The 18,063-nt window shown below is 38.2% G+C and overlaps 1 protein-coding gene across 1 annotated transcript in view; it reads right to left on the bottom strand.

Moving 5' to 3' along the window:
* Positions 1–18,063, bottom strand: part of TOP6BL (TOP6B like initiator of meiotic double strand breaks) — a 98,635-nt gene that overhangs the window by 39,961 nt on the left and 40,611 nt on the right. Inside the window, exons 4-7 of the mRNA XM_059148728.1 lie at positions 11,030–11,139; positions 3,015–3,098; positions 1,567–1,622; positions 837–908 (exon numbers count right to left, since the gene is read on the bottom strand). Of these exons, the coding sequence (XP_059004711.1) occupies positions 837–908; positions 1,567–1,622; positions 3,015–3,098; positions 11,030–11,139 (322 nt within the window). The remainder of the gene's footprint in view (positions 1–836; positions 909–1,566; positions 1,623–3,014; positions 3,099–11,029; positions 11,140–18,063) is intronic.

The following is an 18,063-nucleotide window of genomic DNA, read 5'->3' as shown; positions in this document are numbered from 1 at the left end:
AGTTGATCTTAGTAACAAATTAGTCTTGGGGCGCCTGGGTGGCTCAGTGGACTACGGCCTCTGCCTTCAGCTCAGGTTGTGATCTCAGGGTCCTGGGATGAGCCCCACATCGGGCTCTCTGCTCGGCAGGGAGCCTGCTTCCCCTTCTCTCTCTCTCTCTGCCTGCCTCTGCACCTACTTGTGATCGCTGTCAAATAAATAAATAAAATCTTTTTTAAAAATTAGTCTTTTTCTTGCTATAATGCACGTTCACTTTGGATTCTGTGGTAAATGGACAGCACAGGAAGGCAAGGCAGAGGGTTCTATTCCATTTATTTACCATCTTCTCCATGGATTTTTTCGTTTTTCTTTCTTTCTTTCTTTCCTTCTTTCTTTCTTTTTTTTTTTTTTTTGGTAATTTGAAGAAGGTAAAGGTAGAGAGAAAGAGGATTTCCAAACATATGCAAAATGCTGACGCACAAATAATAACATACAAAAAATTCCTTTCTATTCATAGTATCTTTCTATCCAAGAGTTCAGGTAACTATCTAAAAAGTCATTCCTCTCTTCTCATATGTAAATAAGAATGAAATTAGCAGGGTTTGTTTTGTTTCATTTACAGATGGGAAAGAGAAGGGACATGTCCTTGGGTCAATTAGAATATATTCAAGAAACCAGAAATAATAAATGTTTTCAATACCAATAGCTTCAAAATTCTACTTTCACTTTTCTGACAGAGAATCTGATACCTGGCCCTAAGAAATGACAAGTGAGGCTACTTTCAATTTCTACCCACATTCATACTCATAACAGGAGATTAAAATGTGGAGAGGGACCACAGTGCTTTTCCCCTTCACCTCACATAATGCCGACAGCTTATAACAAGAGCAATTCCATTCGACAGGTTCAAAGTGGGTTCATTCTTTGTCCTGCAAAGCAAAGAAAAATTAAGCCATATTTCAGGGATTCTAAAACCAATATTTACCTGATACAAATTCTGGCCCATGACTACCATCACCCCCAAAGATTACTAGAATTCAATAGCCGATTAACTAAGGGGAAAATGGCAATTTTTAAGATCACCCACTCAAGGGAGAGGAAAAGAAATGAAATGTTTAGATGAATCTACCTGCTCATTAAAAGCTAACATGAGAAAAGAAATTTATTCAATCTGAAAAAAAATAAAAGCTAACATAGAATAGGAAAATGTGGGGCTCTAAGAAAATTAGATTCAGGGTGAGTTTGGGTCAAGAAGTCAAACTGTGGGGCACCTATGTGGGTGATATAGCTGGCTGAGCATCCAACTCTTGATTCCGGCTAACGTCATGATCTCATGGTCATGAGATCAAGGCTTTCCTGGAGCCCCGCATCAGGCTCTGCGCTCAAAATGGAGTCTACTTGGGTTTCTCTTACCCTCTGCCCCTCCCTCCCACACACAGGTGCATAGGCGCACTCTTTCTCTCTAAAATAAAAAAATCCTAAAAAAAAAAAAAAGTCAAATTGTGAAGCTACTAGAAACAATACAATAATGATGGAGAAAAACTATAAAGCCACAGGATAAGCTTAAGCCAGGATTTAAGGACTTACCCAAAGACTTCCACGGAAAGGACTCCATTCACCTTTACACTGAAATTAAATTTAATCTGCAAAGTAAATGGAGTATGAGATTTAACACAAACCAGGACAGAGATTAAAAACTTCCATACTTAATTCCCAAAGGGGAAGATATTCTTTATATCCACTTTTTTTTAACTTGTCCTTTCCCTGAACATAATATAATTAATACAATTACCATTTATCTGTGCTCAAATTCTGCATCTTAAATAAACTGAGTCCTAGACTTCAATTCCAAGTGGCCACAGATTATCACAACAATGAACCCACTTTGAACCTGTCAAAACTACCCTTTGTTCTCTTTTCTTTTCCCAATGTTATCTCTTCTCCCCTTTAAAGGACTATCAATTTTTCTCTTTATTCTTTCCACTGTTTTTATACATAGAACATTCCATGCTTTTTCCTTTGCTTTTTCTTCCCCTGCCCGTCTCTGACTTTTGTCCTCCCTGCAATTCACTTCACTGTTCTAATTATTTCCTACCTTTGACATACATTTTTCTTTTCTGTGTAACGTAACGGGTAATCAAGAACTCTAGAGCCAGCCTGCCTGAATTCAAATCCCAGCTCTGCAAGTTACTTAACCTCTCTACCATAGTTTCCTCAGCTATAAAATGGGAATGATGCTGATAAAACCTACTTCACAAGGGCTGCTGCATGGGGTGAGTGAGTGAGTGTGTGGAAAGCACTCAGAAATTGTGACTGGCATAATAAGCACTGAGCCCTGCTGAAGACAGAAAAAGTAGAAAGCTACCAAGAGAAGAAAAGGAGAAGTTAAAAAGCATACTTAATAGTGTGCATCCCTATAAACATACCTAACTATAGCTAATTATAAAAAATTATAGCTCTTGGGGCACCTGATTGGCTCAGTGGGTTAAGCCTCTGCTTTCGGCTCAGGTCATGATCCCGGGGTCCTAAGATCGAGCCCCACATCGGGCTCTCTACTCAGCGGGGAGCCTGCTTCCACCTCTCTCTCTGCCTACTTGTCATCTCTGCCTGTCAAATAAATAAATCTTTAAAAAAAAATTATAGCTCTCCAAAGTTTGAAGTACTTTATCAGAATTTCCCGATTTGCTCTTCTGGTCACTTCGGAAAAGAAGATGGTCAGCCAGGTTCATTATCCAGATTTAATAGAAAAATGAAGCATGTGGGGGGGTGGAAATGAATCTAAACTGATACAATAAAACAGTAAGGAAGTAAAAACAAGAACACAAGGAAAGCTCTATATCCAAGGGCTCTCAGCTATGTCACATGACCAACATCAAAACTGTGTTAGGGACAAAGAAATCAAATCAATTCAATATTAAAAGTTGTAATCATTATCATGGAAAGAAAGTGGACCAACCATATAATTTCATCTCCTACAGAGTAGAGGTCTCCTAAAAATGGCAAGAGAAGCATCACTGTGCCAAAGAACAGCTTACCTTAGGGTGTACCATGACAATTTTATGTAAAAAATTCTTTATCACCAGACTATCTGTCATCAGAGTTCTGGGCTTTTCATCAACCTGCAACAACACAACAAAAACATCCACCACACATACACAAACCCAGGAGCACAAATAAATTAAATTATGTTATTTCTTGGGGCATCTGGGTGGTAGTCAGTTGAGCATTTGACTTTTGGTTTCAGCTCAGGTCATGATCTGGGAGTGGTTAGGTCGAGCCCCACATTGGGCTCTGCGTGTAGTCCACTTAAGATTCTCCTTCCCTCTCCCTCTGCCCCTACCTGCCTCTCTAAAATAAATAAATAAAGCTTTAATAAATCTTTAAATAAATGAATAGAGGTATTTCTTCCTATAAAGGTAACTTACTCCTCAGAAAGCTTTTCAGATATCCAAGGGGAAACACCTTTGGATCTAAGAACTGGACATAAAAGGCAATCTAATAGCTATCATTTCTTGAGCTAAACTATTTCATGGACCTTCTGGAGACACAATTTCAAAACCACCTTTTGGAACAAATTTAAAAGTAATTCAGGCTGGAACTAAGAAAAGTAACACTACCTTAGCTCTACCATCCTGATGTGAATTGATTTGTATTAAGAATGTAGTGAAAGGGGGTGCCTGGGTGGCTCAGTGGGTTAAAGCCTCTGCCTTCGGCTCAGGTCATGATCTCAGGGTCCTGGGATAAAGCCCCTCATTGGGCTCTCTTCTCAGCGGGCAGCCTGCTTCTCCCCACCTCTGTCTGCCTGTCTCTCTGCCTACTTGTGATCTCTATCTTAAAAAAAAAAAAGAATGTAGTGAAAGGAGCAGACACTAAAATGAACTATTTTTCAGCATCAATTCATTTATCTACTCTTTTTTTTTTTTTAAGGAAAAGCTGTAAAGCAAAAAGTTCACAAGTCAGAAGACTTGAGTTCTAGTACTAGCTCTTAATTGCTCTGAATTTTATTTACTAATCTGTAAAACAAGGATAAAAGTCATCCATTCTAGGGGCATCTGGGTGGCTTGGTTAAGTAGCTGGTTAAGCATCTGCCTTTAGCTCAGGTTATGATCTTAGGGTCCTGGGATGGAGCCCCACTTTGGGCTCCCTGATCAGTAGGGAGTCCGCTCCTCCCTTTCCCTCTGTGTCTGCCCATCGCTTGTGCTTTCTCTCTCTAAAATAAATAATCTTAAAAAAAAAATTACCCAATTCCACCTCACAGAACTGTTGTAAGGATCAAGTAATAATCTTTAAGTTATATATTATACATGGCAACAACAGTAGATATCACTTGTGGAATGCCTACTATGTAGCAAGCATTGTGCAGGTGTTCTACCTATATTACCTCACAAAAATCCTCAAGGCAGGTACTACTATCCTTTCTTTAGAGTTTTTTTTTAAAGTTCACTTATTTATTTGACAGAGAGAGAGCACAAGAAGGCAGAGTGGCAGGCAGAGGGAGAGGGAGAAGCAGGTTCCCCACTGAGCAGGGAGCCCGATCAGGACTCAATCCCAGGACCCTGAGACCATGACCTGAGCTGAAGGCAGAGGCTTAACCCACTGAGCCACCCAGGCACCCCAGTAGGCTTTTTTTTTTTTTTTAAAGATTTTATTTATTTATTTGACACAGAGAGAGACAGTGAGAGAGGGAACACAAGCAGGGGGAATGTAAGAGGGAGAAGCAGGCTCCTTGCTGAGCAGGGAGCCCAATGTGGTACTTGATCCTAGGACCCTGAGACCATGACCTGAGCAAAAGGCAGATGCTTAATGACTGAGCCACCCAGGTGCCCCTAGATATATATATATTTTTTAAAATGAGACCTAGAGGCACCTGGGTGGCTCAGTGGGTTAAAGCCTCTGCCTTCAGCTCAGGTCATGATCCCAGCATCCTGGGACCAAGCCCCGCATCGGGCTCTCTGCTCAGCATGGAGCTTGCTTCCCTTCCTCTCTCTGCCTGTCTCTCTGCCTGCTTATGATCTCTGTCTGTCAAATAAATAAATAAAATCTTAAAAAAAAAAAAAAAAAGAGAGAGACCTAGAGAAGTTAAGCAACTTGCCTAAGGTTACCCAGCTTTTCAGTGATAGAGCCAGAATTTGACCCTAAGTCTGTCTATTACCAATTGTCCATACTCTTTTCAATATACCCAGATACCTCCCTATAAATATAATAAAATTTACAATTTAATGAGAGCTTTCTCCATTCCAGGAATGGAGCTAAAGTATCTTACTTCTATTACCTCACTTACCCCTCACAAAGCCTTGAAAGTTACATATAACCCACATTTTATGGATGAGAAAACAATGAGTCTCAAAGAGGTCAAATAATTTTCTCAAGGTTACCTAATCTGCCTCCAAAGCTTTAGTATTAACCACTTTCCTGTAATGATTCACTCCATTTAATACAATATCCCTAAACCCAAAGTTAGAAGGAGTCTTTAGAAAATGGAGAGTCTAGGAAAATGAGAAGAAATAGAGTAAAAAATCAGTAAGTTCTTATTGGTGGATCAGAGAATATAGAGCCATGTAGTAGGTACATATTAAAGAAAAAAATGGTCCTAGACCTCAACATATAACATAATGATGAAGAAACAGAATAAATTTCTATAATACTTTTTGTAAATACATTGAAAATGAGAACGAGAAGTATGCAGTGAGTGGGGAAAATTAGAAAGATTATTATAGAATCATTACTAAAAATTATCAGAAAAGTAGATGGGAATGATTAAAAAACTCTGAAAACAGATCTAGGATTATTCCTGCATGTAAACAGTAGCGATTAAAGAGTAACTGCAGAATACACATCATAGTCACATCCTTCATTTTAAAAATTTTACTACAGGGGCACCTGGGTGGCTCAGTGGGTTAAAGCCTCTGCCTTCAGCTCGGGTCATGATCTCAGGGTCCTGGGATTGAGCCCCACATCGGTCTCTCTGCTCAGCAGGGAGCCTGCTTCCCTCTCTCTCTGCCTGCCTCTCTGCTTACTTGTGATCTCTGTCTGTCAAATAAATAGATAAAATCTTTCAAAAAAATTTTTTACTACAGAGGTGCCTGGGTGGCTCAGTCGGTTAAATGCCTGACTCTTCATCTCAGGTCAGGTCTTGATCTCAGAGTTGTGAATTCAAGCCCAGTGTTGGGATCCACACTAGGTGAGGAGCCTACTTTAAAAAAAAAAAAACAACTTTATTATAAGATGTTCAAATAGAAGAAAAGCAATGAGCTCTTCAAAGCATTTTCTGTACTTAGCACTTAGAAAACAACTTCTTGGAACAGTTTCAAACTTCTGTAGCCTTGGTTATTATAGGGTATATCACAGAAAGGGCTAATTAAATCTAGCAGTAAGGCAACCAAAAAAGTGAAAATTCCTTGAGCGGCTACCAGAGAGGGGCTACAATTAATAATGATGAGAGCTACCACTTACTGAACACCTGCTACATGCCAAACAGCTTATATGCAAGTAGGAAATATCCCCCATTTTATTTACGAGAATAATGAGACTAAATAAGTTGTTTAATTTTTTCCAAGGTAACACGTAGCTAGCTAAGTGTCAAAACTGGGATTCAAACCTAGATCTAACTTCAAAGCCCACATTCCATTATGTAATACTGTCTCTCCAAGACAGTTCATTATCTATGCATATAGCTTTCAGAATCAGATATTATGTAATCTATCATCACTTTTATGGAGTCTGACAGGCAATGCTTATGCAAACTACTGAATTACCCACTCAAAACACTGAATGGAGTTTATGTAACCTGGGCCTACAGAGGTAAATAAAACAATATGAATTTGAAGAGTTCACAGTTAAGTAGAAGAGAAAGACAAATAAATAATGTATATGACAATGTGAAATGTTCTATGATTTACATATATTAAGAAATGCTAAAGAAAAACACAAGAAGAACTGGTATCTAATCTAGACTGAGAGGATAAAGTGACCTAATATCACATCAGCAGAGGACAGTTAACATAAAGCAAATAGCTCCTTTTATAATCTACTCATAATTTATTGAGAGGGACTGAAAATGTATGTGTTGGGGGTGCCTGGGTGGCTCAGAGGGTTGGGCCTCTGCCTTCAGCTCAGGTCATGGTCTCAGGGTCCTGGGATTGAGCCCCACATCCGGCTCTCAGCTCAGCAGGGAGCCTGCTTCCCCCTCTGCCTGCCTCTCTGCCTACTTGTGATCTCTCTCTCTCTGTCAAATAAATAAATAAAATCTTTTCAAAAAGAAAATATATGTGTCTATGTCTACAAAGTCTTTTAAAGCCTTTTAGAGTTGGGTGTCAGAAACCCAGTACCCCAGCCTGACATACATATAGAAGCAGTGAATTTACTTAAGTGTTGTTAGGAAAACATAGATGCTGCCAGCCCTGGGCAGCAGCAAAGATTATTGAATCATATGTTCCAGCCTTCACCTTTAGACACAAATCTAATTATATCACAGATAATATCAAAGCTATTTTATAGTTTCAAACTGAACTCAGGTTGTCATAGGCCCTATATGACTGTCTAGAAGAAAATAAATCTGTGCTTCTGTCTCGTCCTGTCTCTAGTTAAATATGTATATAGAGAAATAGAGATAGATAAACATGAAGATATGTTTGAAATACACGTGTACCTCTACCAATTTTATCACTTAGTACCATAGCAGAAATAATATAAAAATGGATAAAGCTTTCAAGAAGATCTTGTAAAATCAAACTGTCTTTGGAGGGACATGTTACCAGCCGAATGGAACCCAAGATGCAGGACTGACTCAGCATAAATACAAGACCTTGCATCTCTCCTAAATGACATTCTCTTCAGTATTCCCTGGGATTGGCTCTCCTCACGTGCCCAGAGCAGTGGATCATTTATTACTGCTTTTTTTTTTAATATAATTTTTTATTTTTTATAAACATATATTTTTATCCCCAGGGGTACAGGTCTGTGAATCACCAGGTTTACACACTTCACAGCACTCACCAAAGCACATACCCTCCCCAATGTCCATAATCCCACCCCCTTCTCCCAAACCCCCTCCCCCCAGCAACCCTCAGTTTGTTTTGTGAGATTAAGAGTCACTTATGGTTCATGGATGTCTCTATTCACTAGCGTCCACTGTGAACCTTGCTACCTGACTCTTCTCCCCGTTTGAGGTATATATGATCAATTTGTTCATATTCTCCCCCTTCTTCTCTTCTCACTCTCTTCAAATATCTTTTAAATAACTGCACAGTACCAGAGACGATGAGATGTAATGGAACAAAAGCTTTCAGGGAACTCTTGTTCCTGCTCCTCTGAGGTCAGACTACTTTTTGCCACTTTTCATCCATTGCCAGCTGACTGCAGGCACTGAGCTCAGTGTCCTCAGCATTTTCAGCCTGCCATCAAGGGCGCCTGGGTAGCTCAGTGGGTTGAGCTTCTGCCTTCCACTCAGGTCATGATCTCAGGGTCCTGGGATCGAGCCCGGCATCAGGCTCTCTGCTCAGTGGGGAGCCTGTTTCCCCCTCTCTCTCTGCCAGCCTCTCTCTCCCTACTTGTGATTTCTCTGTCAAAGAAATAAATAAGAATATTAAAAAAAAAAAAAAGAGCTGCTATCAACTGGGCTGACTTCCTCATCCAAGTTGATGGCCTAAGGAACAACTTAAGTCTCACAAATTCCTGACCTCTTCAACTCCAGTGACCTTGACATCCACGCATTTCCACCTATTTCCATGGCCTAGTTTGGAACTGTACTATTCTAAAAACCTGACACTGAAATGCCTCACCCTTGCGTGAAAAGATGCACACCGAGATGTTAACAGTGGCTACCACGATTAAGTCAAATTATCTGTGTTTTAAATGCTCTCTTTGATTTTCCTGAGGGAAACACTGCTTTTGCAATAAGAAAAAAAAATGAGACAAACTCCGTAAGTCTGAAGACAACTTCCTATTCTTTCAAGTCTCTGAATCCCTTATACCCAGAAAATCTTTTTTTTTTTTAAGATTTTATTTATTTGACAGAGATCACAAGTAGGCAGAGAGATAGGCACGGAGAGAGAGGAAGGGAAGCAGGCTCCCAGCCAAGCAAAGAGCCCGATGCAGGGCTTGATCCCAGCACCCGGGGATCATGACCTGAGCCGAAGGCAAAGGCTCTAACCCACTGAGCCACCCAGGTGTCCCCCCCAAGAAAATCTTTTGAAACATACATATGATACATATTACACTGTATTTGTAATTATTTGTTTGCTTGTTTATCTTTTCCTTTATCAAGTAATGTGTCTTGGGACTCTGTACCTTCAACATCTAGCACAGTGAAGCCAACTTGAGCAAACACAGGCTCCTGAATGAGTGAATAAATATTTAAACAGACCTGAATAAAATGAGTAAGACTTTGGTTCAAATTCTAATTCTGTCACTTAACTTTCGCATGACCTTGGGTAAATCAATTGAACTCTCTGAATCTCAGGGTTCTTGCATCTGTAAAATGGGGGGATAATCCCTGTTCTACCCACTTCACAAAACTGTCAGGAGGCTTAAATAATATATAAATGTTAGTTATAAAAATACTTGTTTGTTTAAACTGGTTAAAACACATGATCTCCTTTTCTAGAACTGCTTTCCTTGGTTCATTGAAATCAGCTTTTTTTATTGCTACTTGAAATTAATAGTTTCAGAGTCGACTAACCATTAATTGCTCCAGATTGTTTACCCATCATTCCCCTAAAGAAGATAAAGCACAGCCAGAGATATCTATTGTCGCAATACTGCACCCATTTCCTTTGAGAAGGAGCATATAATTGTCCAAAAAAAGAAAGGCTTCCCAAATGTTTCTTGGGAGAATATTTAAAGTACTCTAGTTCTGGGGCTCCTGAGTGGCTCAGTCAGTTAAGTAACTGCCTTTGGCTCAGGTCCTGATCTCAGACCCGTGGGATCAAGCCCTTCATTGGGCTCCCTGTTCAGGGGGGAGCATTCTCCCTCTCCCTCCGCCCAATCCTGCATCCCCCCAACCCTGGCTTGTGCTTTGTCAAACCTCTCTCTCTTTTTTTAAAGATTTTATTTATTTGACAGAGAGAGGGCACAAGCAGGAGGAGCAGCAGAGGGAGAGGGAGAAGCAGGCTCTCTACTGAGCTAAAGGCAGATGCTTAACTGGCTGAGCCACCCAGGTGCCCCTAAATAAAGTCTTAAAAAAAATTCTAATTCTTTATGACTCCACAAACTCAAAGGAAAGAAAGATAGGGGATCAGAGATTTGTTAAAGAGAATGGAGAACTCCACAGTCACCCTCATAAATCTGAGCTTCAAATAAATCAATAAAGATCTTTAAGCCAACTTAATAAAAATGTATCCAAATAGCATCTGCACTGAGAATCCATTTTTATTTTCTTTTTCAGGAGATCCAAATTCAAATAATGGCTTGTTTCGGTGGCTCTCAAATTTATCTGCACATTAGGAATCATCTGGGATTTTTTCCCATCTGGAATTTCAAAAATATTCCAAAGCCCAAGCTCCATCAGTATGGACTAAATTGTATCTCCCAAAATTCACACATTGAAGCCCAGCCCCCCATGTGACTATAGTTGGAGATAGAACCTTAAAAACATAATTAAGGTTAAGTGAGGTCATAAACATGGAGCCCTAATGTGATAAGACAGGTGTCCTTACAGAGGAGAAAGACACAAGAGTATTCTCTCTTCACGTACAGAGGAAAGGCCATGTGAGGAAACAATGACTAGCCACTTTAATCTTAAACTTCTAGCCTCCAAAAGTATGAGGAAATAAGTCTCTATTTTTTAACCACTCAATCCGTAGTATTTTTTTTTTAATGGCCAAATGAGCAAACTAACACTGCACCGTAGAACACTTAAATCACAGCCTCTTGGAGTGGGACACAAATACCAGTATTTTGGAAGCTACCAAGCGTTTCAACATCTGCACAGAGAAGTCTGGGAACCAACGCCTTATTTCAGCTTGGAACTGTGATGGACCTAGGCTTTACTGGATTTGTAGAAAAATAAGAATTAAGACATCAGTAATTTATAGAACCACAACAAACTTGCCTCAAAAATCATCTGGAAGGGTGTTACCCCTGATATGTCCTGAGAATAACTGGCTTCCTCTGAAGTCCAATTCAGTTTTGCAGAGAATCCAGGCAGTAGAGATTGTATTTCTGTGTGAGAAGAAATGGTGACAAAAAGAAAAAGCAGTTTGGAAAAGCACCAGAATTTCTGGAATTGTTTATTAAACTGATGAGCCAAGAAGGCATTTCCCTGATGAAAAGATTATCTGCAAAATTCAAAATATGACTGGAAATGGCTATGCATCAGCAAATTGCTTGAACATTTAGAATTACTTTATGGGGTTAAGACATTTAATCTCATGTTTTCAATTTTTCACATTTGCTAAATCAATTTGTATTTTCAGTTAATTTCCACAAGGTCATGTGCAAAGCCAGAAATCTTCAAAGCTGATAGCTCTAGCTTATATTCTTTTTTTTTTTTAAGACTTTATTTATTTATTTGACAGAGAGACAGTGAGAGAGGGAACACAAGCAGGGGGAGTGAGAGGAGAAGCAGGCTTCCCAATGAGCAGGGAGCTCAATGCAGGGCTTGATCCCAGGGCCCTGGGATCATGACCTGAGCCTAAGACAGGCACTTAACAACTGAATCACCCAGGCACCCCTCTAGCTTATATTCTTGTATTTTTTTAAATTTTTTAAAATTTTATTTATTTATTTATTTATTTATTTAAAAGACAGAGATCACAAGCAGGCAGAGAAGCAGGCAGTGAGAGTGGAGGAAGCAGGCTGTCCGCCGAGCAGAGAGCCCGATGAGGGGCTTGATCCCAGGACCCCGGGATCATGACCTGAGCTGAAGGCAGAGGCTTTAACCCACTGAGCCACCCAGGCACCCCATATTCTTGTATTTTTTAATAAATCAACTCATTATTAGCAGAGTTGCGCAGTGGAAGTGTGCTGGGCCCATCAATTAACTCATTATTTAATAAACTCAAACCCAGTTAGTGAGCTAATTAAGAACTGAAAGCAGAAAAATTCAAGAATGACGTCTCAAGCATTTATCTAATATAGTATTTTTTAAATTGTGTTATGTTAGTCACCATACAACACTTCATTAGTTTTTGATGAAGTGTTTCAAGATTTATTGTTTACGTATAATACCCAGTGCTCCATGCAATCCGTGCCCTCCTTAATACCCACCACCAGGCTCACCCATCCTCTCATCCCCCTCTTCTCTAAAACCCTCAGTTTGTTTCTCAGAGTCCACAGTCTCTCAAGGCTCATCTCCTCTTCCAATCCACCTCCCTTCACTTTTCCTTTCCTTCTCCTAATGCCTTCTATGTTATTCCTTATGTTTCACAAGTAAGTAAAACCATATGACAATTGACTTTCTCTGCTTGACTTATTTCACTCAGCATAATCTCCTCCAGTCCCATCCATGTTGATGCAAAAGTTGGGTATTCATCCCTTCTGATGGCTAAGTAATACTTCATTGTATATATAAACCATATCTTCTTAAGCCTACTCCATGCACAAGAAGAGAAATAATTAAGATTAAAGCAGAGATCAATGAGTTAGAAACTAGAGATACAGTAGAACACATCAACGAAACTAGAAGCTGGTTCTTTGAAAGAATTAATAAGATTGATAAACCACTGGCCAGACCAATCCAAAAGAAAAAAGAAAGGATCGAAATTAACAAAAATTATGAATGAAAGGGGAGAGACCACAACCAACACAAAGGAAATAGAAATGATCATCAGAAATTATTATCAACAGCATATGCCAATAAGTTAAGCAATCTAGAAGAAATGGATGCATTCCTGGAAACCTATAAGTTTCTAAGACTGAAACAGGAAGAAATTGACAACCTGAATAGACCAATAACTAGTAACAAGATTGAAGCAGTGATCAAAAACCTCTCAAAACACAAGAGTTAAGGATCTGCTAGATTCCCTGGGAAATTCTACCAAACAGTCAAAGAAGAAATAATACATATTCTCCTGAAGCTTTTTCAAAAAACAGAAACAGAAGAAAAACTTCCAGCCTCTTTCTACGAAGCCAGCATTACCTTGATCCCCAAACCAGGCAAAGACCCCCTCATAAAGGAGAATTTCAGACCAATATCCCTGATAAATATGGATGCCAAAATTCTCAACAAGATCCTAGTAATAGGATCCAACAGTACATTAAAAAGATTATCCACCATGACCAGGTGGGATTTATTCCTGGGATGCAAGGATGGTCCAACATTCACAAATCAATCAATGTGATAGAACAAATTAATAAGAAAAGAGGGAAGAACCACACGGTCCTCTCAATTAATGCAGAAAAAGCATTTGACAAACTACAGCATCCTTTCCTGATTAAAACTCTTCGGAGTATAGGGATAGAGGAACATTTCTCAACTTCATAAAATCCATCTGTGAAAAACCCACAGTGAATATCATGCTCAATGGGGAAAAGTTGAGAGCCTTCCCACTGAGATCAGGAACACAACAAGGATGCCCACTCTCACCACTATTGTTCAACATAGTACTAGAAGTCCTAGCAACAACAATTAGACAACAAAAAGAAATAAAATGTATTCAAATTGGCAAAGGAGAAGTCAAACTCTCTCTTTTCGTAGATGACATGACACTTTATGTGGAAAACCCAAAGACTCCACCCCGAAATTACTAGAACTCATACAGCAATTCGTATTGTGGCAGGATACAAAATCAGTGCACAGAAATCAGCTGCTTTCTTATACACTAACAATGAACCTGTAGAAAGGGAAATTAGAGAATGGTTCCATTTACAATAGCATCAAAAATCATAAGATACCTTGGAATAAACCTAACCAAAGACATAAAGGATCCATACTCAAGGAACTACAGAACACTCATGAAAGAAATTGAAGAAGACAAAAAAAGATGGAAAAACATTCCATGTTCATGGATCGAAGAATAAACATAGTTAAAATGTCTATGCTGCCCAGAGCACTCTATACTTTCAATGCCATCCTGATCAAAACACCATCAGCATTTTTCAAAGCACTGGAACAAACAATCCTAAAATTTGTATGGGACCAGAAAAGACCCCGAATCACCAAGGAAATGTTGAAAAAGAAAAACAAACTAGGGGCATCACATTGCCTAATTTCAAGTTATATTACAAAGCTGTGATCACCAAGACTGCATGGTACTGGCACAAAAACAGACACATAGACCAATGGAACAGAGTAGAGAAACCAGATATGGACCCTCAACTCTGGTCAAATAATCTTCAACAAAGCAGGAAAAAAAGACCGTCTCTTCAATAAATGGTGCTGGGAAAACTGGACAGCTGTGTAGAAAAGAATGAAACTCGACCGTTCTCTTACACCATACATAAAGATAAACTCAGAATGGTTGAAAGTATGTTTGTTAACAACATACTGGGTTTGTGCCAGTCTCTAACAAAGTAAAGGCAGTCTCTAACGAAGTAAAGCAAATTCTTGCTAATTTAATTCATAAGTTAACCACTTGGTGTATTTACATATGTAGACTTAGAACTATCTTTCCACAAAGCACCAGCAGGTCCTGCATCATCAAAATTTGCATCAATGTTCTTCTTTTCTGTACCCTGGCACTCATACTATAAAGGAAAAAACCCCCAAATATCCCATTTTATAAATGTCACCCCTTATTGCCCTTCCACAGTACTATTATAATAAAGAACTACAGATGAATAAAGAATTATACAAGCTCTACCTTGTATATGAGGTTGACAATGCTGATATTATACAAGAATTCAACCTTAAAAACCTGATAACAAAATACATCCTAATAGTACAACTTTCTCCTACAGCATCATACTACACATCTAATAAAGCTTTAACCATCTCAAAAAGTATGAACATTATCAGGACCTGGCTATCAATCTTAATGGGTAGTATTTTTCTTGCCATTGTTTTTCAAATATAATTCAGTCATAAAGCATAGGATATTAAAGTAGCAAGGTTATGCTACACTGAAATTTAGTGAACTTGGCACTGACCCAAGATGACTTGAATCAATCTTCAGTTTTAACACTGACCAACTTTCTGACCTTAGGTGACCCCCTTTTTTCACTGTAATTAAATTACTTTTCTGTAAAGTAAGAAAAAATTTGTTCCTGAAATCTACCTTGTCTTTGAAGTACCAATACAGTAAAGAACAGGGAAAAGTGCCTCTGCCTTTGGCTCAGGTCATGATCTCAGGTTCCTGGGATGAGCCCTGCATCCGTATCAGCAGGGAGCCTGCTTTCCCCTCTCTGCCTACTTATGATCTCTACCTGTCAAATAAATAAATAAAATCTTTTTTAAAAAATTAAAAAAACAAACTAAGGACTCAAGAAATCATAACAATTCAAATAAAATATGTACTGATTTGAGGGAAATCAATTTCAATTGCCTCACTTCACACCCACACATAAATCAAAATCCAGATGGAGTGACTAGAGTTAAATGTGAAAACCAGAACAATAAAACTAATACTATTATAAATTATTATTATAAATAAAATTTATTATTATAAGTAAAACTAATATTAATATTGAAATAAAACTTCTATTTCAAGATAAGTTGAGCATAAGTTAAAACTGCATCTTCCTATTCGAACACATAAAATGATAAAACAAATATTTTAAAGTTTTAAATTTAGAGCATATTTAATTAATATACAGTGTAATATTAGTCTCAGGTGTACAATAATAGTGATTTAACACTTCCATACATCACTCAGTGCCTGTCTCAAGTGCACTCCTTAATCCCCATCACCTATTAAAACAAGTATGTCTACAACTTAATACATAGTCGTGGTGAGAAAAAGAGAGAAATTTTTATAGACCAGAAATGGAAAGGTATATTTTCCTCATTTTCAGAAAGGAAAAAGAGAAAGAATCTACAACGGTAGGAAAGGACCAAAGATGCACACCATATGTGGGGCTTGGACTAGAGGGAAAAAATGGGGCTAATATTGCAACAGCTACAAGTTTAAGAACAAGATCCACACAGGCCAAGATCTGCACAGGCCACACATAGGGGATCTAAACAAAGAACCAAAATATGAACAACAGCCAGAGATTTGTCACCTGTCTACTAGAGAGTTGGTTAAAGTCAAGTGATGCTAGCAGCAGCATCAATGATGCAGATTGAGGGCCTTAACAGCTATGTCATAGAAGTGGAAACAAGACTCAGAATGATATAATCTATTAAGATGCTTTCTATAATCTATTAAGATGCTTTCTATCTTGCCACTCAAGCAAAATTTAAACACACACACACACACTCCTGCAAGATTAGGGCTCAGCAACAGAGAACCTCCTACTGGAAGCTTATCGATGCAGGACATGTTCAAAACAAATAGATGATGGACAATTAACTCTTAACTAAAAATTACCAATGAACAAAGATCAATACCATGAAAAATGTGACACATATCAACTAGTAAAACTTACACATGAGGAAACAAAATTAAAAAAAAAAATCTGAAAAGGAAACTATCAACAAACCAAAAGGCAACCTATTTTAACTAGAATTTAAATAAAAAAAAAATAAAATAAAATGGGCAACCTACCAAATGAAAGGAGATATGTACAAATGATATGCCTGATAAGGGGCTGATATCCAAAATAAAGAATACCACCAAAACCTCACAAATAATCCAATTAAAAATGGGCAGATGATCTGAATAGACATTTCTCTAAAAAAAGACATACAGATGGCCATGAAAAGACACATGAACAACAGACACATAAAAAGATGTTCAGCATCACTAATCATCATGGAAATGCAAATCAAAACCAAAATAAGATATCACCTTATACTTTTGAATGGTTCGAATGAAAAATAAGAATTCATGTGGCAGGAATATGGACAAAAAGGAACTGTCATGCACTGTTTGTGGGAGAATAAATTGATATATCCACTGTTGAAAACAGTATGGAGTTTCCTCAAAAAATTAAAAATAGAACTACCATATGATCCAATAATTCCACTCCCGGGCATTTACACAAACAAAAAGGAAAAAACTAATTCAAAAAGACATATGCACCGCTGTGCTGACTGCAGCATTATTTACAATGGTCAAGATATGGAAGCAAACCAAGTGTCCACTGAAAGACAAATGAATAAAGATGTGGTGTACACACATACATACACACACACAGGAATATTACACAGCTGTAAAAATTGGGTTCATTTGGGACCACATGGATGGTACTCTAAGTGAAATAAGTTAGGTTGAGAAAGACAAATACCATATAAGTTTCACTCATAACTGGAATCTAAAAAACAAAACAAATGAAAAAACAAGCAAACAAAAAGAATCAGACCTATAAATAACAGAGAACCAACTGATGGTTGTTAGAGGGGAGAGGGATAGGAGATGGGTAAAATGGGGAATGGGGAATAACAGTTATAGGCTTCTCATTATGGAATGAATAGGTTATGGGAATAAGAAGTATAGCGGGAATATAGTCAATGATGTTGTAATAGTGTTGTATGGTGACAGATGGTAGCTACACTTGTGTTGAGCATAGCATAACATATATAGATGTTGAATCACTATGCTGTATACCTGAAATTAATGTATCATTCTGTGTCAACTATACTAAAATAAAAATTTTTTTCAAAAAAGAATATACTGCCATTGATTAAACAGAAAATTTAAGGGAGGAAAACCCTGTTAAAAATCTTGGAAATTAAAGATACAGTATTTAAAATGAAAATGTTATGGAAAGCAGATTAGTAACTATAAAAGAACACATTTAAAAGAAGGTAGTACTTGAATCTTTCTTTTTTTTTTTAATTAAAATATAATGTATTATTTGTTTCAGGGGTACAGGTCTGTGATTTATCAGTCTTACACAATTCACAGCACTCGCCATGGCACAGACCCTCCCCAGTGTCCATCACTCAGCCGTCCTATCCCTCCTACCCCACTTCCGTCTAGCAACCCTCAGTTTGTTTCCTGAGATTGAGAGTCTCTTGGTTTGTCTCCCTCCCTGGTTTCATCTTGTTTCATTTTTTTCCTCCCTTCCCCTATGATCCTGTCTCGTTTCTCAAATTCTTTG

Source organism: Mustela lutreola, chromosome 1 (assembly GCF_030435805.1).
Source record: "Mustela lutreola isolate mMusLut2 chromosome 1, mMusLut2.pri, whole genome shotgun sequence".
NCBI lineage: Eukaryota > Metazoa > Chordata > Mammalia > Carnivora > Mustelidae > Mustela > Mustela lutreola.
Note: the sequence above shows the minus strand (reverse complement) of the source record. Positions and strands in the feature narration are given on the sequence as shown.